Below are 26372 nucleotides of genomic sequence, written 5' to 3' on the forward strand. Positions count from 1 at the left end.
AGTGACCTGTGATCTTTCTTTGTCATTACCACCTTCTTGGATTATGCCATCGTATGTTTGACATATCCACTATTCACCACCCCTTCTACTGAGGTCAGTCACCTTGCATCCAAACGCAACACAAGGCCAGATATTCAGGCCATCGTGATAGGATATCATGTCCACACTTGTGATAGTGTTTCTACATGAAATAAGGTACATGTTCCAGTTCAAGTTACAGTTCCATTTGTATTCTTTCCCATGGCTGAGCATTAGGTTGCTGTGTGGGCCAAGATATCACGTCACTAACCATGCCACGGACTGCGATCCTGCTCATGCCAGGATATTCTGCACCTATTTATGGTGCGTTAGAAGGAAGGTATATATTCCAGTTGCTGTCAGGGTACTGTTTTGCTGCTCATAGCTGTAAATTCTGCTCATTCTCATGGCAGGGTATATTATTTGTGGATGTGTTATTTATATTGCCATCCTGGCCTCCCATTTCTGTCAACATAATAATACTCTCAATAAATTTCAGCAGTGTTATACTGCAGTTAAAGTAAGAAGTCATACAACACTAGGTTAAAATCCCACGTTTGTTTGGAATCACTAGCTTTCGGAGCATAGCTCCTTCATCAAGGTGAATCTCACCTAATGAAGGAGCTGAGCTCCGAAAGCTAGTGATTCCAAACAAATCTGTTAGACTTTAACCTGGTGTTGTAAGATGTCTTAATGTGCCCACCCCAGTCCAACACCGGCATTTCCACATCATAACTATAGTTAAAGCAATCAATACCCCCTAATACAATGAACTGTTACTAAATATCAAGTTTAACACATGACTTACAGTAAATGTTCGGTGCAATCGGTTCACTTTCATTCATACTGATCGGGTTTCTTGCCACACATGTATAATTGCTAAGGTCATCTTTTAAAACGGGAGAAATGAAGAGCATCTTGTTGTCTGAGGAAAAGATGTGACGAGAGCTTGGTTTTAAGGGCTTTCCATCTTTTAGCCACTGATAAATGACCTTTGTGCCTTTATTCACAGTACAGGTGAATGTTGCATTGTCTACATACTCCACTGCTCCCCAAGCTGGATCACTGCGCACCACTGGTTTAGAAACCGGAACTGTAAAGCAAAACGATTTTACACAGTCAAAGTGTCACAACTGATAGCCTTCATAATACTAATAAAATTAACTGTAAACTTTTCATATTATTCACTTGTTTTAAAGCAGTTTCAGACCAAGTTGTGCAGAAGATTTTACAGATGAGTGCTGCAGGTGCAGCACTCTGCCTGACTCGAAAACAATTTGGATGTGACGGTCTCCTGGTCTATATGGCTTGTATTTCATTAAAATGAATCAAAGAAATAAAAATGACCCCATGTAAAAAATAACTATGTCAGAGTAGCAGGCTGCTACATATAAATTGCCTTCAGGGTCAATAACTGACACCTTGATGCTCAATTCTTGGGCAGACAAATATAAGACTTCAGTCAGGCTCCAGGCAAACACAGTGCAATGTGGAAATGTCAGGATTTTTTTTCTGTTAGCATTCATCCTTTTTTAATAATATTTGGATATTCAACAGTGTAATTACTAAACATTTCAACATTTATACCAACCCTTGAGAAGCATTAAAGGACCATTGTTGCAGGCTATGTTATGACTAGCTGCTTTTTTTTTTGTTATTGTCAACGCATCCTCATTTTGAACAAGAGAGCGGGAAAGAGGAAAGCTCAGAGGAAACGCACATCTACCATTTTGCTTAGAGCTGTCACAAAATAAGGAATTTTCCCTCAAAAATAGGAGACGCGATCTAACAAAAAAGTTTCTAAGTGTCATTTGTGGTGCATTTTGCTGGAGTTTCTCCATGGCTCTGTCGGCGAGTTCACCATCACTATCTAACCACACTTAGTCACTTTTGGGGCCCTGGGGAGTTTCTCACCAGTTTAGCCCACACTTCGAATCATTTTCATCACTGGGGAGCTGAACGCGCTGACCAGACGGCTCCTCTGAGAGCGAGCCACCATTTTGAAAGGTGCCCCGATCTCTAAGTGGGCTTGAGGGTTCCCCACACTCTCCAGCCACAGGCAATATCACCCTCCCCTTACACATGGGCATTACTTCACACACCCCCATGTGAGGACACCCTGCTATGGGGTCGCTGATGGCCCATTCTTTTCAGGCCTTCCCATGCCCCCTTTTGGGGCCTCCCTTCCAGGACCCCCACATTCACCATCCCCCCCCAACCTTACAGAGGCCCCTAAATACCCACCCTGAATCCTCCCACTCTTCATATTCCCCCTCCTCTACCTTCCTTTCATAGGCCTGGCACTCCTCAGACCCTGATTGGTGGCCATGACACCCTGGCACTGCCACCCTGACAGTGCTCCTGGCTGCTTGGAAATGCCACTTTGGCAGTTCCAGGGTGGTGGAGTCAAGGTGCCAGCCTGGCAGTGCCAAGGTGCCCACATTTCAGAGGGAGGGCCTATCCCTGACCACCTAGGAGCTCCTGATGGCCTGGGAGACGCCCCTGGGTGCAGTTCCACCTGGTCCACGTTTGTGTGGACCAGTACTGAACAGTGCCTGCCGGCGATTCCCTGCGAAGGCCAGGAGCCTGGTCGATCGCTGGTCAGCACGGCAAAGTGGGTTTTAAACCTACTTAGGTGTGCAAAGCTTGGTCCCACCCATTGTGGGCAGGATCCTAATCGCAATGCCTCACAAGATCTGTGTAGATTTTGCAAGGTGTACTGGCTGTCTGGAAATCCCGGGGAGGCCTCTCCTGCAACTACCGGCCCCGTCGCACTCCCATTCAGGCCGGTAGATCATGTCCAGGAATTTCAATTCTTTAAAGTGTTTTGGAAAAATCTTTATCATAACCCATATGAAACAGGCAATGTTGGGTAAGAAAGTCAGGAAATTGAGCAAAACACCACAATATCTAACAAACCTTACATTTCCATTACACAACTGTGGTCATTTGCTTTCCAAAGCTGACATTTTATGAATCTCAGTCCACACAATTTTTTAAATCTCCAATTCCATTTCTAAGCAAGAATCTACCTCAATCATTTTGAAGCAGTTAATCAACAATGCTAAGTGGGATTTGTTTGGACCAAAGGTACATGGAGGAATGGTAGCATAAAGGCCAGTGCGGACACTTCTGTGACATGAGTTCTCAAGCCCCAGGGTGACAGCTGGGACATTTAAATTCAACTAAAGAAACCTCAAATGAAAAGCTTATTCATTATAAACTACCAGATCATCCTAAAAACCCATGTGGTTCATTCATGTCCTTCAGATAAAAATAAATCAGCCATCCTTATCCTGTCTGCTCCATAGATGATTCCAGATTTACAGCAATGTGGTTAACTCTTACCTGCATATTTTTAACCAAGCTGACACTGAGACCCTCATATTCCATGAGCCTAATTATTGCTTCAGTCTTTTATGTGGTACTTTGTCAAATGCTTTCTTCAAAATCCACATAGACAACATCCGCCACATTCCCGTCATCAACCTTCTCTGTTACTTCATCAAAGTTTCAGTGAGGTCAGTCAAATACAACTTGCATTTTACAAATCCATGCTGACTTTCCTTAATTAATCAAAACCTCTGCAAATAAGTGCCTGTTCATTTCTTTTCCCACAATAATTGTTTCTAAAACATTACCCATCACTGGTGTAAAAGCGATTGGTCTGTAGTTACTAGGAATAGCCTTAAAACCCTTCTTAAGCAAGGGTATAACATTTGCCACCTTCCAATCCTCTGGCATCTCCTACATCGAGGGAAGATTGGAAGAATGGCAAGCCCTTCTGTTATCTCCATCCTCATTTACTTTAACAACCTTGGATGCGAGCCATTTGGATAAGGTGGCCTATCCGCTCGAACCATTTAAAAAAATGTATTTTATTCCAAACTTTTATAAAAGGTTATAAAACATAAACAATTTGGGGAACAAACTCCCGAACACACAACTATACAGTTTTTATAAATGTTTTCCCTTTTTCACTCCCCTCATCTGCCGCCCCCACCCCCCCCCCCCCACGCATCCTCCCCCTGCAACGAGCAGCTCCTCAAACATGGTCACGAACATCCCCCATCTTGCCTCGAAGCCCTCCGCTGAACCCCTTAATTTGTATTTGATCTTTTCCAGCTGAAGAAAGTCATATAGGTCACCCAGCCAGGCCGCTACGCCGGTGGCATTGCCAACCGGCACTCCAAAATAATTCTTTGCCAGACACCAGAGAGGCAAAGTCCACAACATCCACCCTCCTCCTCTACATCAGCTCTGGCTTCCCCAATAGCCCAAATATTGTCACCAAAGGCGCCGACTGAATCTCCTCCCCCACTATCTTTGCTAGCACCACGAACACATCCGCCCAGAATCTCTCCAACTTTTCGCAACCCCAGAACATATGTGCATGATTTGCTATTCCTCGCCCACACTTCTCACATTTGTCTGCCATCCCCTGGAAGAACCCACTCATTCTTGCCCATGTCATATGTACCCGGTGTATCATCCAGAACTGTATCAGGCTCATCCTTGCACACAAAGAGGTTGCATTTATCCTTTGTAGTGCCTCACTCCATACTCCCCAGTTCATCTCCCCTCCTAGCTCCCCTTCCCCTTCTCCTTAATCTTCACCACATGCTCACCTTCCTGCTGTCCCAGCCACCCATATATAACTCCAATCCTGCCCTCCCCTTTCACATCCAGAAGCAGCAGTCACTCCAACAGGATGTACCTTGGCAACCTGGGGAACTCTTTCCAAACCTTCCACTCAACGTCTCTTACCTGCAGGTACCTAAACTTACTTCCTCTCAGGAGGTCTACCTTCTCCTTCAGTTCCTCTATACTGGCAAACCCTTCTTCCAGGCACCTTCCCTGCCCATACAAAGTCTGAAATAGCCATATCCAGTTTTTGAAAGAAGGCCTTCGGTACAAAGATCGGAAGTGCCTGGAATACGAACAGGAACCTCGGCAGAATATTCATTTTCACCACTTGGACCCTCCCTACCAAAGTCAAGTGCAGCATGTCCCACCTCTTCAGCTCCTCCCCAGCCACCTCCACCAGCTTTGTTAGATCCCATTTATGTAGCATCGCCCATTCCCTCGCTACCTGAATCCCCAGGTATTTAAACCTGTCTCTGGCTTCCGTAAATGGCAACACCCCCCCCCCCCCCCCCCCCCCCCCCCCCCACACACCCCCCCACCCCCAAGATTGACTCGCTGGCCCAACTCGTTCACCGGGAAAACTTTGCTTTTCCCTACATTTAACTTATATCTCCAGAACATCTCAAACTTCACCAATAGTCCCATAATCCTCTCCATGTTCTCCAGCGGGTCCGAAACATAAGCGTATATAGAACATAGAACAGTACAGCACAGAACAGGCCCTTCGGCCCTCAATGTTGTGCCGAGCCATGATCACCCTACTCAAACCCACGTATCCACCCTATACCCGTAACCCAACAACCTTAACCTTAACCTTACTTTTTTTTATTAGGACACTACGGGCAATTTAGCATGGCCAATCCACCTAACCCGCACATCTTTGGACTGTGGGAGGAAACCGGAGCACCCGGAGGAAACCCACGCACACAGGGGGAGGACGTGCAGACTCCACACAGACAGTGACCCAGCCGGGAATCGAACCTGGGACCCTGGAGCTGTGAAGCATTTATGCTAACCACCATGCTACCCTGCTGCCCAAAATATAGCGACACCCGATGCTCTCTTCGTCCCCTCGTAATCTCTCGCCACTCTGCCGACCCCCTAAGAGCCACTGCCAGAGGCTCTATTGCCAGCGCAAACAACAGTGGCGACAGCGGGCACCTCGCCTTGTTACCCTATGCAGTTTAAAGTTCCATGAACCCATATCATTGGTCTGCACACACGCCATCATTGCCATGTATAGCATGCCATAAACCTCGCCCCAAACCTGAATCTTCCCAGGACCTCAAATAGGTATCGCCACTCAACCCGAGCAAATACTTTCTCCACGTCCATGGACACCACTACCTCCAGTACCTGGGCTCTCGATGGGGACATGATCACGTTTAACAGCCTCCTTATATTACTAGAAAGCTGCCTGACCTTTATAAAATCTGTTTCCTCCTAGCCAATCTCTCCATAGTGGGCGCCCTCGAGTACCCCCTATCCACCTCAACTATCGTGTTCATTAACTGATCATGCTCCTCCCTCTTTTCCCTATCCACATGTGCCTTGAATGAGATAATCTCCCTTCGGACCACCACTTTTAGTGTTCACCAAAAGGTGGCTGCCGACACCTCCCCCTTTTGGTTCAATTCTACATAATCTTTAATCACAGCCTGCACTTTATCACAAAACGCTCCATCTACCAACAACCCCGAATCGAGCCTCCACCCCAGCCTCTGCTCCCATCCCGATCTAAGCCAAATCTCCAGCAGGTGGGGCGCATGGTCCGAGATTGGTATCACTGTGTATTCTGCTCCATCCAACCCAACCAAAACCTACCGGCTCACCACAAAAAAGTGAATTCTTGAATACACTCTGGAATACTTGAAATCTTGAAGTGCCATGGGTCCAACATACTCATCTTTTCCCTAAACCCGCCAAGCCCCTTCGCCATTCGTATTCCACCCATTGACCTGGGCACGATTCGGGATTGCTGCCAGCAACCCCCTCGTAAAACCTACATCGTCCCAATTCAGTGCATACATATTAACCAATACCACCGGCGTCCCTTCTAATACCCCACTCACAATCTCCCACACAGGTCCCTCACTTCCTTTGTGCTCATTAACCCCGTTTTCTTCCTCATCAAAATTGCCACCCCCCCGTGATTTTGAATCAAATCCCGAGTGGAAAATCTGACCCACTCATCCCCTCCACAGCCTAACCTGATCCTTCACACGGAGGTGCATCTCCTGCAGAAAGACCACCTCCGCTTTTAAACTACTTAGGTGTGCAAAGGCTCGAGATCTCTTCACTGGTCCATTGAGCCCTTGCACGTTCCATGTTATCAGCTGTCCTAGGGCTTACGTCTCCATTCCCCTCTATCGTCCACCATCCTCACCTTCCAGCTCTAGCCCCATTAATTTCACCCTGCAACCTGGCCCATCCAAGATGGCCCCTTTCTCCACGCCTGACCATGTTTCGTTTCCAACCTCGCCTCATCGCATCACCCTCCCTCCACTCCGACCCCCTCACTCTTCCTCCACCTTCCCCTCCCCGCCCACCTCTCTCTCAGCCTTCTCCCCCACCTCATTTCTGTTCACCAGCACTACCTGCCAGTGTGGCCCAAAGGCTCCTCTGACTGAACCCCCCCCCCCCCAGAAGGCTCCCCGCTTTCCTCCCCCAAAGACAAACAAAAAGGAAAAACACAGCACCAGGAAGCCGAAAGGGGGTGGGGACAGCGGTCCCCTTACAAACTTTTCACCCCTGCCACCCTTTGTCAACAGTAAAAAGAAAAAACCCTCCACAGCAGAGGAAAAGGAACCTCCTGCAGCTTCCTCGAAACATACCTCTTGGCACTCTTACCTTCCACTCCTTCAAGCAGGCCCACTATCTGCAGATTCTGCCTTCTCCACCTTTGCTCTCAACATCTTGCAAAGGTCTCCGAAGAGCCCCAACTCCGCCTCCAATGCCACTACCCGATCACTGTGGTCTGACATCACCCTCTCAATCTCTCGGATCTGTGACCCCTGTGCCTCCAGACACTTTTTGACCCTTTCCATCGAGCCTTTCAGGGGTGCCAAAGCCCCTTCGATGGTCTTTGAGTGATCCTCCTGCATCTCCTTCCTCTGCTGGCAGCACTCTTCCTTGATCAAGACCATCAACTGTTCCATCTGGGGTATTGCTACTTGCACAAGCCCTTCCCCCTCCGCCATTCTTTCACTGGCTGCTGTGCCACAGGTTTCCTCCAACTCCTTGGCCAAGTCCTTCACCTTCTGCTGGGTTTGATAACCAGCAGACATACCACTCCCGAAGGGATCTTCTCCTCCGACCTTCAGCTGCATTTTTCCATCAAAGTTACACCCGATTAGGGCATCACGATGGCACAGTGGTTAGCATTGCTGCCTACGGCACTGAGGACCTGGGTTCGAATCCCGGCCCTGGGTCACTGTCCGTGAGGAGTTTGCACATTCTCCCCGTGTCTGCGTGGGTTTCGCCCCCACAACCCAAAGACGTGCAGGATAGGTGGATTGGCCATGTTAAATTGCCCCTTAATTGGAAAAAATAATTGGGTACTCTAAATTTATAAAAAGAAAAAAAAAGTTACACCCGATTTCAGGTAAAAAGAGCTCTTTTCTACGCCTTCAAGCAGGAGCATCCCTGTGTGTAACCATTCACACCATGGCCTCCACCGGAGGTTCAACAGTGGGATCTTCTGGTCCAGGGTCCAGGGTGTTGGGTGGCTTCAAGCTAAGGGTGAGGGAGTAACCCCTGGACCCTCCCCCAGGATAGGGGTCCCTTGTCTGGACTGCCCCTTCCATTCCTGACATGGTGATCTCAGGCAGCCTCTGATCATGAGTATCCTCCTGGTCTGAATTTTTAAACTCTGATTTGACCTTCTCACCCTGAGCAGCTCTGCCTGACAGCTGATGAGCAGTCCATGCAGTTCTGTGAAGAATCAATGCAAGAACGCTTACCCTTTCCTAATATCTGCTCCCTCAGCCCTATTTCTTTAAATGTCAGCGGCTTGGTGGAAAACCCCCAACACTTGAAAAGGCTTCAAATCTCCTCAGATCCTTTGAAATGCTAAGCACGTATTCAATGTCACAGAACAATACCTTCCATTAGCCTGTGATCGACAGCTTAATGGTTCAGACACAGCTGCTGGGGGGGGTTGTTTGTTTATATTTCCATTCATGCTTAAATGCATCTCAAGTACCCTTTACTCTTGTTATGATTGACAGCTACAGACACATATCAAGGCAGCAAAGTGGTTTCACTTCCTCTTTTCTAAAAATCTATAGTTTTAAAGACATATGTCTGAGGGTGCAGATGTTAGGAAAGGGAAAGTGTTCCTGCATTGATTCCTCACAGGATTTCCTGGACTGCTCATCAGCTGTCAGGCAGTGGAGTTCAGGGTGAGGAGGCCACCTCGGAGTCTAAAAAGGAAGACCAGGAGGATGCTGCTGAACAGAGAGCTGCTTGAGATCACCATGCCAATGGTTATCTTCAGATTGCATGGGACTGGAAGGGGCAGTTCAGAAATGGCATCCCCATAATGGGCAAGGGTCCAGGGACCAACCCCTCACCCAACCCCCAGACCCTTGGGGGACCCACCCCTGCAGCCTGGCAGTGGCAGAGGAAGAAATTATCTCTGGAATTACGCTCTCGAGTCCGCTCGGGGTCCACTGCACAAGATCTGCACTTGGACATGCCAACACCAAAGCCCACTGGGTGGATTTCCCGTTATGGGGGTCAGAGCAACACGCAGGTCAGTTGAGGGGGGGGGGGGGGGGGGGTGGAGAAAGAGAGACTCAGGCTCCCAGCCCGTTAATTGCAAGCTGATGCATGTAGATCAGCAATTTGCATTTTCCCGCCGGAACGAGGTGGGTAGCCTTCTACGGGCGGTGGCGCGGGAGCAGAGACTGGGGACGGGTCTGCCGCCCAATGCCAATCCCATTTTTCAGTGAACACTCCAGTCTCCACCTGACCAGAATTCCCAATTGCAGCGGCAGGGAACAGAGAACCCGGCCTGTGACTGCAAGAGCAGATCAGAGGCTGGATATTCTCCGGTGATCAGTTCACTTCCGAATTCTGCAATGTCTTTCCAGCACCAAAGTAGACAAGTCAGGAAGGCGATGGAATACCCTCCACTTCCTGGATAAATTTAGCTCCAACAACACTCGGAAAGCTCGACTCCATAAAGGGCAAACTAACCCACCTGACCTGCAGCCTTAACACCTCAAACATTCAGTCCTCCCAACACCGACACACTCTGGCTGCAGTCTGCAGATACACTGTATATCCAAGGTGCATTGCAGCCACATGCCAAGCTTTCTTTGCATCCAAACCCCTGACCTGTACCACATTGATGAGAAGTGTACAGGTGGATGGAATCCAGGTTCCCCTTCAATTACACAGCATCTTGACATGGCAATGCAGCGCTACTCTTTCATCATTGTTGGATCAAGATCCGAGAACTCCGCATTTAACAGCACTGTAGGACCATCTTCCTCACATGGACTGCAGTGGTTTAAAAAGGCAGCTCGCTACTACCTTCTCAAGGGTAATTAGGGATAACCAATTACCAGCAATGCCCTCACCGCCTGAATAATTAATACCCAAATATCCATCAGCAACTAACCTCCATCTAGTGGATTATCTTTTTAAATACATTTTTGGGGGCAAGGCATGTTCTTCCTGCTGCTGAACACATGTGTCATTAAGAGATGGTGTTAGCCAGGTTGGCATCAAATCAATTTTGCATGCTGACTTGATGTCATGATACATATCGAGAACTCCCACTGTGCGCAGCTCACACCCTCACAGAGGGGTATCCGGCACGACCCTCAGCAGAAATCTGAGTGCCCACCATAGACAAAATTTTGGATCTCTGAGGGCATTCATTCTATCTAAAGAACAGGCATTCCCAATTTTAATTTTGCGCCATAAGTGTGTGAGTATTGGTGGGGATAAGGCACAGAAACGAAGGAACAGAAAAGGAAGAAGCGAGTAACAAAACAATAATTCACATTTTTCAAATCGTGTGCAAGTAGGATTTTGGTGGCCCATAGTGCAGGCTTATCAAATTTGAATATTTTACGAGCCCATGAAAAGATTGTTTGGACAACATGCCTTGTAGAACACGTGGCTAAAGAGTGAAAATGTTCCTGTGGCAGTGACTCACTGACTTTTTTTTCATTAAGTTAAAGTGCCCAACTCCTTTTTTCCAATTAAGGGGCAATTTAGCTTGGCCAATCCACCTGCCTGCACATCTTTGTGTTGTGGGGGTGAGGCCCACACAGACACGGGGAGAATGTGCAAACTCCACATGTAAGAAGTCTTATGACACCAGGTTAAAGTCCAACAGCTTTGTTTCAAACACTAGCTTTAGGAGCACTGCTCCTTCCTCAGGTGAATACCTCTTCATTCACCTGAGGAAGGAGCAGTGCTCCGAAAGCTAGTGTTTGAAACAAACCTTTTGGACTTTAACCTGGTGTTGTAAGACTTCTTACTGTGCTCACCCTAGTGCAACGCCGGCATCTCCACATCAAAACTTCACATGAACAGTGACCCGGGACGAACCAGGGCCCTCGGCGCTGTGAAGCAGCAGTGAAAACTACTGTGCCACCGTGCTGCCCTAGTGTCTCAGACACTTATAGTGACAGATAAACAATGGTCCTGGTGGTAGAAACGTGAACTGAATTTTCATAACGATACAGCAGAGACATGCAGGAAAAACTGCTCCTTTTAGTGCAAGTGTGCTGCAATGTTGGAGAGCTGCTCCTTTGTTTAAAGCACTTGTGAAAGCTTCTTTAAAAAGTCCCACCAACCAGGCCAATGCTAGTCACCTGGGTCACATATGCCTGTCTGCAAATGAGAAAGAGGTTCGCCGGTGTTCATAGAATCAATTTACAGTGCAGAAGGAGGCCATTTGGCCCATCGGGTCTGCATTGGCCCTTGGAAAGAGTACCCGATTTAAACCCACTCCTCCACCCTATTCCCATAACCCAGTAACCCCACCTAACCTTTTGGACACTAAGGGGCAATTTAGCATGGCCAATCCATCTAACCTGAATATTTTTGGACTACGGGAGAAAACCGGAGCACCCGGAGGAAATGCACACAGACATGGGGAGAACTGCAAACTCCTCACAGACGGTCACCCGAGGCCGGAATTGAACCTGGGACCCTGGAGTTGTGAGGCAGCAATACCAATCACTGTGCCACCCATGTTGGGTGGAGAGCGAATGGGAATATGCAGTTCACATTTCTACACATTTCCTGTAAGGCTGTGGAGCATGTAACAGACCTAATTTGGAACTTCTGCAAATCTAGGAAATATGAGTCAAAACTTTGTACAAAGACATTTTGCATACATTGATTTATTGAGTAAAGTTGGATGGCTAGCTTTTCTGACTGGTGAACATAGCAACTTTAGAATAGTGAAAAGAGGGGTAGTAATTTTCAGCTTCACTGCGTGGGCTGTAGTTTAAGGCAATCTGCTAGAATCATACACCCAGCCTTGCTTGCAAAATGGAAACAGCATAGGCAGGTCCTTCCTGACATGCCTCAGGGTGTGTAATGGGATCTAAACACCCAAACACCCAAGGGCTGTTGGCTCTGGCTAGACTTCCTCTGGCATCTGATCATGAATTCCTGTTCTTCCATGTCATAATTCTTTTGAGGCCCAAAGGGAGATCAATGATTGCTTCCCCACGGTCCTCATGGGGGTTATGACACCCAATTAAAGTATTCAATTCCATCAGAACCCCAATAGGAATGCCCACTCTCACAGGTTTGGATGCTGGACATTAATGGGATTGAATGTGGATAAATTTCCAGGGCCTGATAATATTCATCCCAGATTACTTAAGGAAGTGGCCCTAAAAATAGATCAGTTTGGTGGTCAGTTTTCAAAATTCTTTGAACTCTGAAATGTTTTGTACAGATTATAGGGTAGATAATATAATCCCGCTATTCAAAAAGGGAGGCAGAGAGAAAACTGGGAACTATAGACCAATGAGCCTCATGTTGGTAGTAGCGATGTTGCTTGAGTCCATTATTTCATAGCCCATCGAGTCTGCACCGGCTCTTGGAAAGAGCACCCTACCTCCACCCTATCCCCATAACCCAGCAACCCCACCCAACACTAAGGGCAATTTGGACCCTAAGGGCAATTTAGCATGGCCAATCCACCTAACCTGCACATCTTTGGACTGTGGGAGGAAACCGGAGCACCCGGAGGAAACCCACGCACACACGGGGAGGATGTGCAGACTCCACACAGACAGTGACCCAAGCCGGGAATTGAACCTGGGACCCTAGAGCTGTGAAGCATTTGTGCTAAACACTATGCTACCATGCTGCCCAAATTATCAAAGATTTCATAGCACAGCATTTGGAAAGCTATGGTATAATTAGACAAAGTCAGCATGAATTTACGAAAGGTAACTCATGCTTGACAAATCTACCAGAATTCTTTGAAGATGTAACTAGTAGAGTTGACCAGGGAAAACTTGTAGATTTTCAAAAGGCTTTTGACAACGTCTCACATTGCAGGTAACTCTGTAAAATTAAAGCATATGGCATTGCGGGTAGTGTCTTGAGATGGATAGAAAGCTGGTTAGTAGACAGGAAGCAAAACGTTGGACTAAATAGGTATTTTCATGATTGTCAGGCAGTGACAAGTGGGGTACTGCAGGGATCTGTGCTAGGACCCAACGATTCACATTATCTATTAATGATTTGGACGAGGGAACTAAATGTTTTATCGCCAAATTTGCAGATGCTACAAAGTTGGGTGGAAGGATGAACTGTGAGGAGGATGCAGAGATGCTTCAGTGGAATTTGGACAGGCTGAGTGAGTGGGCATATGCATGGCAGATACAGTGTAATATGGATAAATGTGAGGTTATCCGCTTTGGTAGCAAAAATAGGGAGGCAGATTATTATTTGAATGGGTGTAAATTGAGAGAGGTGGATACTCGGTGAGACCTTCGTCTCCTCATTGCTGAAAGTATACGCGCAGGTACAGCAGGTAGTTTAGAAGGCAAATGGCATGTTGGCTTTCATAGCAAGGGGATTTGAGTATACCAATAGGGATGTTTTATTGCAGCTGTATAGAGCATTGATGAGGCCATACCTGGAGTATTGTGTGCAGTTTTGGTGTCCTTATCCAAGGAAGGATGTTCTTGCTATGGAGGGAGTGCAGTGAAGGTTTACCAGGCTGATTCCTGGGATGGAGGGACTGTCATATGAGGAGAGACTAAATTGGTTAGGATTATATTCATTGGAGTTTGGAAGAGTGAGAGGGGATGTCATAGAAACTTATAAAATTCTAACAGGATTAGGCAGGATAGATTCAAAGGCCGGGATTCTCCCCTACCCGGCAGGGCGGGGGTTCCCGGCGTACCGGAGTGGCGAGAACCACTCTGGCATCGGGCCTCCCCAAAGGTGCGGAATTCTCTGCACCTTTAGGGGCTAGGCCCGCGCCGGAGTGCCTCCCGCTCCGGTGACCGACGCGAACGGCCTTTGGCACCCCGCCGACCGACACAAACGGTTGGCCGAAAGACCTTCGCCGGTTGGCATGAGTCCGGGCATGCACCGGAGCGTCAGCGGCCGCTGACGTCACCCCAGCGCATGCACGGTGGAGGGGGTCTCTTCCACCTCCACCATGGTGGAGGCCGTGGCAGCGGCAGAAGAAAAAGTGTGCCCCCACAGCATAGACCCGCCCGCCGATCGGTGGGCCCCGATCGCGGGCCAGGCTACCATGGGGGCACCCCCCGGGGTCAGATCGCCCTGCTCCCCCCCACAGGACCCCGGGGCCCGCTCGCGCTGCCTGCTCCCTCCGGCACCAGAGGTGGTTTAAACCACATCGGCGGGAGAGGCCTGGAAGCGGTGGGACTTCAGCCCATCGCGGGCCGGAGAATCACCGCGGAGGGCCGCCGACCGGCGCGGCATGATTCCCGCCTCCGCCGATTCCCAGGTGGCGGAGAATTCCGGCCACGGCGGGGGCGGGAGTTAAGCCGGCCCCGGGCGATTCTCCGACCCTGCAGGGGGCCGGAGAATTCCGCCCTATGTTCCTGATGGTGGGGGAATCCAAAACTAGGGGCCATAGTTTCAGGATAAGGGATAAACGTTTTAGGACTGAAGTAAGGAGAAATGTCTTCAACCAGAGAGTAGTGAATCTGTGGAATTCATTATCATAAAAAGTAGTTGTGGCCAAAACATCGGCTAATTTCAAGAAGAAATTCAATATAGCTCTTGGGGCTAAAGGGATCAAAGGATATGGGGAAGGCGGGATCAGGGTATTGAACTTGATGGTCAGCCATGATCATAATGAGTGGTAGAGCAGGCTCAAAGGGCTGAATGGCCTCCACCTGCTTCTATAAAATAAAATGTAAATATTATGAATTACCTGGGAAAACCAAATAATTCCCAAATAAAATATCCGAAATGCACAACAAAAATACATTTATTGCCAACTTCCATTGTTTAAAACCAGGACCCAGGCCTCTTGATCGACCCATTTACTTGAATAAAATGTGAACAAAGGGCAAAATTTCATTTGAAGTTGTGAGATTTGGTAGATGATCTGAATTGAATAACTATGTTACTTTAATTAGGGCTATGGTGTCGCTTTGTTTTGTCCTCTCAAATTAAGCACGACGAGATCAAGTACATAAAGTCCAGGCCGTGTTTTATGATGAACGGACATGCAGTGTAACATACAGCCAGTGGCACATTGTTTTCTAAAATTAAACCTTGTGAGTGAAAAGAACAATTTGAGAGAAACTAAACGTTAATGAATAGAGGATATAAGCATTTGATATTTTAATGCAGGCGCCTGGATTGCTTATTACAATGCAAGGAGTTTATAGCAGACTTATTCTGACATGATTTATCTGAATCATTCTATGCTTATTGTGACTGGGGAAGTCATATTTGTCCTGTGTTTCAAAATTATGCAGTATGAAAATCTTTAGTAATATTTGCAGACAGCAAAAACAATTGTACAAAAAGGTAACCCTGAAACATTCCCAGGTAGCTGCATATACAATGAGCATTGTTCTGTGGAATTATTGTCAGATGTGTACTGTATCAACTTGAATTTGAATCTCAATCATAAGTAAACTACTCTGAGACCTGTTGCATATTAAGAAAATTATTTGCAAGGTCTAGGCTTACCTATAAAATCAGCAGTCTATCTGCAGAGAATTATTTCTGGAGGTGCAGCTCCTCCTCAGGTAAATATACTGTGAATAAAGTAGTTCCAGGACAAAGTAATAACCCTACATGGACAGACTGATGAAACACATGGCGGTTCGAGGGCAATTATATTAAATTGGTGCTGGATGGAAAGAAAAACTTATGCTCACCTTGCTGCTCTGCATTCCCTGTGGGCAACACTCTGCACTGATAAATGAATGCTGTATAAAGGAAGTTTTAAAACCCACTCACCGTTGACAAGTACTGTCAGTTGTCGACTAGCTGATGCCACCTTCTCTCCAGAGACAGTCACTTTTAGAGTATATTCACCATCGTCTCGTAATTCCACAGGGTTAATCAACAGTGAAGCGCTGGGAGGGGACAAGAAAAACCTGTGCCCATGTTCCATATCAGGAGTCAAGGTATTGTTTATAGCCGTCACCAGAAGCATGGAGCCTGAAGATGGGCTTTGGAAAGTCCAGGTTATCTGAATGTTCTGATCTTTAGTTCCAGTGGTGTAGTTTGCAGGGAGCAATAGGGGTAGTCCGGCAGTGCCCAGGATCACTTTGTTTGGCACTGTAACTGTAACAGCTCCACAAGAGCCTAAAGAGAAAGTCAAAAGACTGAAAATCCATAAGAATCTTCAATACAAGGGAATCATCTTTTAGAAACTGAAACGATGCATTATTTTACACTCAGTTAACTTGGTTTAAAAGCTAAGTTTTACTCATATATTGTCCTAGATAATGCTGCAATGAGAGGTTCCGATATAACTAATAGAATTTACAGTGCAGAAGGAGGCCGTTTGGCCCATCGAGTCTGCATCGGCTCTTAGAAAGAGCACCCTACCCAAGCCCTACCTCGACCCTTTAATAAAAGAAAAAAAAAAATGTTGATATTTTGGCTTCTTTCAATTTAGACCATTTTAAGACACTTTCAATTATTAAATTTGCCAGCCACATACTGTAACCCAGTGACCCCACCTAACCTTTTTTTTTTGGACACTAAGGGTAATTTATCATGGCCAATCCACCTAACCTGCACATCTTTGGACTGTGTGAGGAAACCAGAGCACCCAGAGGAAACAGCTGACTCATGGGTCGAATGTGCAGACTCGGCACAGAAAGTGACCCAAGCCGGGAATCAAACCTGGGACCCTGGAGCTTAGAAGCAACTGTGCTAACCACTGTGCTACTGTGCTGCCTATTAAGTGCAAGAGAGAAACTAAAATGCTTTAAAGCATTATTAAAATTTTGGGTTGTAATCATTTAATTTTCTGTATCAGAATCTGTTTGACACTAGGTTTAACTGGTAGGTTCTGCATTGGGTGTTTCTCAGGATTCAAATTTCACCATTAATCCTCACTTTAATATATATATATGAAGGCCCTGTCTGCCGATCCACTTTGATTGAATCTGAAAAGTGCACAGTTAAAATAAAGTAACATTGTAGCTCAGACGTTTAATATATTGCAAATTTTGCAAACATTCTGGTGAAAATTCAGTTCCTCACCCAGATGGATTGAAGAATTGATTGGTTTAGTTCTCAGGAAAGTAATACCATTGATCAGTTTTGAAATAACTGCAGTTGACAAACGAAAACAGCACCCATTATTTTACTTGTTGGAAAGTAATTTTTAAAAATCACTTCCATTTTTCTGCTCAATCTCCAGCAGTGCGATAGAAAATTGATCTGTTTCTACAGGGAATATTGTGCAAGAATCTCCCAATCCTATTCTTTTCAAATTTTCTTTTCCCAACCACACCTGCCACCCCAAACTTTCCCCTTCGAACAATTTGACTAAAAATAGGCAATGGGAGGACAGGTGCCAACAACCCTCCAGAGCTCACTCAAGTGACCAGTTTCTATGTGTCATCTTATAGAATGAATGTTATCAGTCTATTTGTATGTGGATGCCCTAACATGTGGGCGCTGACCATATCCAATGTCCACAAACAAGCATTTTTCCAACAGGAGTGACTGGATAGTGAAAGCTTCAAAGCTGCCGTTTCCATTTGTATTTTTTATTGGACTTTTTTCCATGATCCAAATACAGATATTTAAATTAAAAGAAGCAAAGTACGCCATGTTATTCTTCAATAACAGAAGAAAGACTTTTCCATCAAACATCGCAGAGGTTATGATATGCTGCGCTGTTCCCTTGTTGTGCCATCTGAGAGCAGCAACAAATAATGTAAAAACAAATCGCGGAATTTCCAACTTCAGTCACTCTGGGAAAACCTTTCTGAAAAAGGCCTAAATACAATGCACAATATATCCCTTCTTCTCTCCCAACCATGCAAATCTTGCAGAAATTAAACAAATTAAATTGATTTGCAAGTGCAAGCATGTTTTCCTACGCAATGGCATCGGACTAATTAACCATAGTTCGTCATTCTCTTCACCTCTTTTAATTATTTTTTTTCAATTTAGAATACCCAATTACTTTTTTCCAATTAAGGGGCAATTTAAGTGGCCAATCCACCGACCCTGCACATCTTTTGGGTTGTGGGGGTGAGACCCATGCAAACATGGGGAGAATGTGCAAACTCCACACGGACAGTGACCCGGGGCAAGGATTGAACACGGGTCCTCAGAGCCGTTGGGCAGCAGTGCTAACCACTGCGCCATTGTGCCGCCCTCGACCTCTTTTGATTATAAGGGAAACTTTGGACTATCTCAAAAAAGCTGCGCATGTGATTAATTCATTGCATCTTCTTGGTAGCTAAGCTTCAAATTTCAGCAACATAGGAGCATAAGTGAAGGAATGTGTTGCTTGAATGTGTTTTTGAGTATGTTTGATGCCAATTTCTCCCTTCCATCTTCCCTGAAGATTTTGAGTACTTTCTGAGTTAACACTGGTGCCGGATGCTGTCTGGTACCTCACCCAACTCCATATATTAGTCTTGGCATTAAGACCTGAATTTTCACTCCTTAAAGAACAAAGAACAAAGAACAATTACAGCACAGGAACAGGCCCTTCGGCCCTCCAAGCCTGCGCCAATCCAGATCCTCTATCTAAAATTCACGCCTATTTGCTAAGGATCTGTATCCCTCTGCTCCCTGCCCATTCATGTTTCTGTCTAGATACATCTTAAATTATGCTATTGTGCCCGCCTCAACCACCTCCGCCGGCATTGCGCTCAAGGCACCCACCACCCTCTGCGTAAAAAACTTTCCACGCATATCTCCCAAATAAAGAAGAACAAAGAAAAATTACAGCACAGGAAATAGGCAACTTCCAGATCTCCAAATCTGATTTGGGAGAAAAGATGCTGGGTGGGAAGCATTGATTGGGAGGACGTACAACACAGAACATACAGTGCAGAAAGAGGCTATTTGGCCCATCGAGTCTGCAACGACCCACTTAAACCCTCACTTCCACCCTATCCCCATAACTCAATAACCTCTCCGAACCTTTTTGGTCACGAGGGGCAATTTATCATGATCAATCCACCTAACCTGCACGTCTTTGAACTGTGGGAGGAAACCAGAGCACCCGAAGGAAACCCACGCAGACACGGGGAGAATGTGCAGACTCCGCAGAGTTGGATTTTAGTTTCGGGGGTGGGGTTTGGTGCAGAATAGGGGCAGAGGATGCAGTGGAGGGGGTGAAAGTTGTAGTTGGGCCCACTGCCCCCCAAAAGCATTCAGAGGCAGCCATATGGACTTCTCGGTGCAGAGGAGGACTGTGCAAAAGGCTCAATAATCTGGGACTTTGTCCCAGCTTTTAAAAAAATGTCCATCCAGCTCTCACCCTTCACTACTCCTTAACCCCCATCACACTTCACATGCCCCACCCTTGCCACTCTATGTAAGCCCAGCGATTCCTCATCCCCTTTCTAGCCTATGCCAACTTAGTGCCAACTCCTCTTGTGGGCAGCACGGTAGCACAAGTGGATAGCACTATGGCTTCACAGTGCAAAGGTCCCAGGTTCGATGGGTCACTGTCTGTGCGGAATCTGCACATTCTCCCGTGTCCTGCGTGGGTTTCCTCCGGGCGCTCTGGTTTCCTCCCACAGTCCAAAGACGTGCAGGTTAGGTGGATTGGCCATGATAAATTGCCCTTAATGACCAAAAAGGTTAGGAGGGGTTATTGAGTTACGAGGACAGGGCGGAAGTGAGGGCTTAAGTGGGTCTGTACAGACTCGATGGGCCAAATGGCCTCCTTATGCACTGTATGTCCTATGTTGTACATCCTCCCAATGCATGCTCCCCACCCAGCATTTCCCCTTACACCCTCCATGCAAATTCACCAAATATCCATCATGGGGACATCTCAGCACCTACACTGAGGTGGAATGAAATCATGTTCTTAAGTATTCACTATTTTTAAAAACTCTCATTGATAAAACCCGATTCAGTACATTTAACACCATTCAAGTACTTAATCCCATATAAAAACAAGCATTGGTATTCATAGCTGCACTTCAAAGATTTTATAAATACTTGGACTGTCAATTAAGCTGTGAACTTACAGGCACCTATAATGATAGATGGTGAAATCCGTCATGCAGCACAAATCCTTTATCGATCATCCTTAGGTTTATGTCAACAAAAAGGCACTGATTATTTAAAAACTTTTGCTTTTGTTTAAAAATTAAGGTTCAGGCGATTTAAATGACTTAACAGTTTGACTGGTCTCGTGACAGCTTGACAGTTCCCTTGAGTTCCATTTTTCCATTAAATCTATTCATTTTGTGTGCACATTCATGTCTACTTTTGATAATCTCAAAGGGCCCTTGGTCTCTCCCAAAGGGCACCTTGCCTCTCTCAAAGGGCAACTTGCCTTTCTCAAAGATGTCCCTTGATCTACCAAAAGGGCCTCCAAAACGATATCCTACCTTGCCAACAACTCTGGCAGCTTTAGAACTTATCTTGAAAGGTCTAAAGTTCACAAGTTGCATTTTGGACATCCCACTAGTAAAACATGGAGAAGACTGAAGGTAGCTGTACTTTAACATGTGAACTTAAATCTATAGTAAAATGAAAAAAATATTGGCAAATAAGTGCCATATCCCATAAACATTGTTCAGGGTCAGAGGTGCAGCATTATCATCGCAGTGCTTCTCTCAGAATCAAGACGTGTTGGAAATACACAAAAGCAAATGATTCTTGTTTATGGAATTGAATTTCTGAAAGACATTTCTGGCTTATCTATCATAACTTTGATGGAAGATTTTCAGGAACACTTGCCAAATGGTAAGAATGGTGTTTCTATGGATCTTCTGCTGAACTGTAGTTGATGATCAGAAATATCCCCATGTAAATTTAATCCATATTTCCAGATACATTATTAAATGCCTTTTTCAGTATTGCACTCAACATTGGTGCTCCTGACCTATACACCCTATGTACATGTACACCGGGCAGCATGGTAGCATAGTGGTTAGCACTGTGGCTTCACAGCGCCAGGGTCCCAGGTTTGCTTCCCGGCTGGGTCACTGTCTGTGCGGAGTCTGCATGTTCTCCCCGTGTCTGTGTGGGTTTCCTCCGGGTGCTCCGGTTTCCTCCCACTCGTCCCGAAAGATGTGCTGTTAGGTAATTTGGACATTGTGAATTCTCCCTGTGTGTACCCGAACAGCGGTCGGACTGTGGCGCCTAGGGGCTTTTCACAGTAACTTCATTGCAGTGTTAATGTAAGCCTACTTGTGACAATAAAAGATTATTATTATGTGTCTGAAAAAGTAGTGGTAATTGTAAGAGAATTGTAACATTGTGGTAATCAGCCTAAAGATCCAGTGGCTCTGATTTATGCTCTGGAGACTTGAGGGATTTAAATTCAATTAATTCGTAATTATGGAATAAAGTACGAGTCTCAGCAACGGTGATAATGAAACTACCGGATTGCTGTAAAATAATAATAATAATCTTTATTATTGTCACAAGTAGGCTTACATTAACACTGCAATGAAGTAATGCTCTCCAGGGATCACTATAGAAAAGGTAAATAAGAATAAAGTCGGATGGACCTCCGAGCATCAACCAGTGCACCAAAAATAAGAAAAGAGCACCCTGCTCACTCGACCCTGCAAAGTCCTCCTTACTAACATCTGGGTGTTTGTACCAAAATTGGGAGAGCGGCCTCACAGATTGGTCAAGAAACAGCCCAATATAATCGTACTCACGGAATCATACCTTACATGCAATGTCAAATGATACCACAATCACCATCCCTGGGTAAAATTTCCTGGCACACCGAGGACAGACCCATAAGAGGTGGTGGTGGCAAAGCAGTATTCAGTTGAGAGGGAATGGCCCAGGAAGCAATCAACATTGATTCTGGCCTCCATGAAAAGCCGTGGCACCAGATCAAACACGAACAAGCAAATTTCCAGCTGACTATCACTTACTGCCCTCCCCCAGTTGAGGAATCAATACTCCTCCATATTGATCATTATTAGAGAAGCATTGAGGGTAGCAAGGTGCAGAATGTATACCGGGTGGGGAACTTCAATGCACCTGTAGTGAACAAACTGGCAAAACCCTAAAGGATATATCTGCCTGTGGCAACATGAAGGAAACCTCCTTGACCTTGTTCTCACCAGTCAATCTGTTGTAGGTACATCTATCCATTACAATATTGGTATGATTGATGCCCTACAGTACTTGTGGAGTCAAAGTCTTGGCTTTTTCATGATATTATTAGATAGATTCAAAATAGATCCAGCTGCTCAAAACTGGGCACCCATGTTGCATTTGAGCCATTATCAAGAGAACTACATTCAACTAGGATATGTAATCTGATTGCCAAGCATATCTCTCATCAAGTCAAGTGACCAATTCTGGTTCCATTAGGAAAGTAGGAAAGTATGTCCTGAGTAGCACCAATGTGACGCCAACCGGACAAAGCTACACCATAGAGCTACATGCATTTTGAAGGGTGTAAGCATCATGCAACAGACAGAACTAAGTGATTCCATAGACAATGGAGGAGAAAAAAGCGCTGTTGATGTGAATGGTGGTGGAGAATTAAATAACGAACTGGAGAAGGAAGCTTCCCAAACATTCTCATTCTCAAAGATTGGGGTGCCCAGCATATCAGTGCAAAGAGCAAGGTTGAAACATTTGCAACCATCTTCATTCAGAAGTGCCAAGTGGATAATTCAACTTAGCCTCCTGTTGAGATCCCCAGTTTCAGAGATCCCAGCCTTTATTTGATTTTCTACATGTGATATCAAGAAACAGTTAGGCACAATGGATACAACAAACCATATGAGCCCCAACAATACCCCCTGGTGTAATGTTGAAGACTTGTGCTTCAGAACTAGTCATGGCCTTCGTCAAGATGTACCAGTAAAGTTACAACACTGGCATCAACCCAACAACGTGCAAAGTTTCCCAGCTATGTTCTGTCCAGAAAAAGCAGGACAAATCTAATCCAGCTAATTACCGCCCCATTAGACTACTCTCAATCATCAGCAACGTGATGGAATGGTATCATGGACAGTGTTATCAAAGCATGTACTCAGAAATAAACTGCTCACCGCACTCAGTTTGGGTATTACCAGGACTATTCAACTCCTCATGTCATTTCAGCCTTGATCCAAACATGGACCAAAGAGCTTAACTCCAGAGGTGAGATGAGAGTGACTGCCTTTGACATCAAGGCAGCAATTGACCAAATCCTTTACCAGTCGCAGAAAGGTTTAGGTTTCATAAACACTACCAAAAAGAAGGTGAATTAATAACACAGTTTATAGCTAACCTAAACAAACTGGCTGAACTCTGAGAATTTGAGCCAGCAGTTTGCGGTGTCGATGGTAGCCATGATGTGGAAATGCCGGCGTTGGACTGGGGTGAGCACAGTTAGAAGTCTTACAACACCAGGTTAAAGTCCAACAGGTTTGTTTCAAACACTAGCTTTCGGAGCACTGCTCCTTCCTCAGGTGAATGACTTCTTCATTCACCTGAGGAAGGAGCAGTGCTCCGAAAGCTAGTGTTTGAAACACACCTGTTGGATTTTAACCTGGGGTTGTAAGACTTCTTTCTGAGAATTTGGGAAGTGTTAAATGGTGCCATCAGAGATAGATTAATCTGTGGTTTGAGGCGCAAAGCTATTCAAAAAGAGGTTGTCAAACAATAGCAACCTGACCTTAAATAAAGCTTTGAAAGACTTGAGTTATCCGTCCGGGAAGGTTGTCTCCCCCAGGGATTGAGAGATATAATTCTAGCATTATTATGAAAGTGTGTATGAAACCAATTATACAAACGCCACTGTTGTATTGTAAGGATGAAGAATATAGCCAGGAGCTAATTTTTGGTGGCTGGGCTAGATGCTGAAATTGAGAAGGTTGGAATGTATTTATCTTGTGCGGAAGAGCAGAACCTGCCACCATTAGCCGCATTGCACCCAGGCAAATGGCCAGAATAGGACAGGCAACAGGGGCAGGTTGATTGCACCGGACCATTGGAAGGGCGCATGTTTCTCATTCTCGTCGATATTCACTCGAAATGGCTTGAAATTGGATCATGAAGTCAACATCATTGGAGAAAACAGCTGAGAGATTGGATAAAATCTTCAGCAGATTCATCTATGAACAATTGGTGAGCAATAATGGACCACAGTTCATATTTCAAGAGTTCATAAACTACTTGAAGGAGAATGGAATTCGACACATCTGGTCTGCTCCTTATCACCCTACAACAAATGGGCTTTGTACAGAATATGAAACATTTGTTAACAGTTACCAGAAAACAACGTTCTCCCTCTTTTCTCTCTTGTCCCTCTTCTCTCTCCTCAGATGCTAAGGTTGTCCAGTATGGGCAGCACGGTGGCCTAGTGGTTAGCACAACCGCCTCACGGCGCTGAGGTCCCAGGTTCGATCCTGGCTCTGGGTCACTGTCTGTGTGGAGTTTGCACATTCTCCCCGTGTCTGCGTGGGTTTCGCCCCCACAACCCAAAAATGTGCAGAGTAGGTGGATTGGCCATGCTAAATTGCCCCTTAATTGGAAAAAAATAATTGGGTAATCTAAGATTGTCCTGTATGTCCTGTTTTTCTTCTAATTTGACATGTCTCACTTCCACCAAACCAAAGGTGTGACTATGGGTACCCGCATAGACTCCAGTTTTGCCTGTCTCTTTATGGGGTATAAGAAACATTCCTTGTTTCAGCCCATCCCACAACTGTTTTATCGGTTCACTGACAACTGTTTCGGTGCCACTTCATTTTCCCGTCTGGACCACGAAAAATATATTCATTTTGCTTACAATTTCCACCCTCTATCAGCTTTAAATTGTCCATCTCCGACACTTCCCTTCCCTTCCTTGACCTTTCTGTTTCAATCTCTAGGGATAGACTATCCACTTGTATCCATTACAAACCCACCAACTCCCAGAGCTATCTTCACAACAGCTCTTCACACTCCACATCCTGTAAGGACTCCAATCCATTCTCCCAGTCCCTTCGCCTCTGTCACGTCTGTTCTGATGATGCCACTTTGCAAAATGGTGCTGCCAACATGTCTCATTCTTCCTCAATCGCGGTTTTCCACCCACTGTGGTCAACAGAGCTCTCAACCATCTACGACCCATCTCCTGTACCTCTGCTCTCACCCCTCCTCTCCCTCCCAGAACCAGGATAGGATCCCCCTTGACCTGACTTTTCACCCCACCAGCGTCCACATTCAAAGAATCATCCTCCTCCAGTTCCACCAACTCTAGCATGATGCCACCACCAAACAGATCTTCCCCTCACTCCTCCTGTCAGCATTTTGCAGGGACCATTCCCTCCGGTATACCCTAGCCCACTCCTCCATCACCCCAAGACCTCACCCACTTCCCACGGCACCTTCCCATGCAATCGGAGAAGGTGTAACACCTGCCCTTTTACCTCCTTTCTGCTCACCATTTAAGGGCCTAAACAGTCTTTTCAAGTGAGGCAGCGCTTCACATGCACCTCCTTCAATCTGGTCTATCGCATTTGCTGCTCCAAATGCTGTCTACTCTACACTGGAATAAAGTTACTGTGAAAATCCCCGAGCTGCCACATTCCGGCGCCTGTTCGGGTACACAGAGCTATACATATGGAGAAGAGGGGATGGGTTGGAACATAATTTGGTATAAGGGGCTGAAAGCGGAACTTTTAAACTTACCTTTTAAAAGGTCCCCTCTCAAGCAGACTAGGGCTAACGACACCTCTGGCCGTGACCCATGACTATTTAAAAATCTGCTGGCACCGTGAATATTGTGGAGGAGTAGAACATGCCTATTCACTCAATGGAGCTTGCCAGGTCAGGAGTGCCAGATGCAGGCTTCTGACAAGAACCAGCCCACACCCTATAAAGTCACAGCTGAAAATTAGACAGCCCGGAAATATGGCCCGGACTGCTAGAATCAGGACCTGCCTACCATGTTTTAAAGAGCTCCCAAGTCAGCCAAAGTCGTCGAAAATCCACGTTTGTACTACCATTCCTTCACTGATGCTGTGAAAATCTTGAAATTACCCGTTAATCACCACACAGCAACCACCCCCCCCCCCCCCCCCCACAACATCAACAACAGCACTAGG

The 26372-nt window shown here is 45.9% G+C and overlaps 1 protein-coding gene across 2 annotated transcripts in view; it reads right to left on the minus strand.

Moving 5' to 3' along the window:
- The window catches only part of hepacam2 (HEPACAM family member 2), a 168349-nt gene that overhangs the window by 132417 nt on the left and 9560 nt on the right, over positions 1-26372 (minus strand). For both annotated transcript variants that reach the window (XM_038797580.1, XM_038797579.1), the window contains exons 2-3: positions 16114-16464; positions 827-1111 (exon numbers count right to left, since the gene is read on the minus strand). In XM_038797580.1, coding sequence (XP_038653508.1) covers positions 827-1111; positions 16114-16464 — 636 coding nt within the window. The remainder of the gene's footprint in view (positions 1-826; positions 1112-16113; positions 16465-26372) is intronic.

The sequence above is a fragment of the Scyliorhinus canicula genome, chromosome 5, assembly GCF_902713615.1.
Source record: "Scyliorhinus canicula chromosome 5, sScyCan1.1, whole genome shotgun sequence".
Lineage (NCBI taxonomy): Eukaryota > Metazoa > Chordata > Chondrichthyes > Carcharhiniformes > Scyliorhinidae > Scyliorhinus > Scyliorhinus canicula.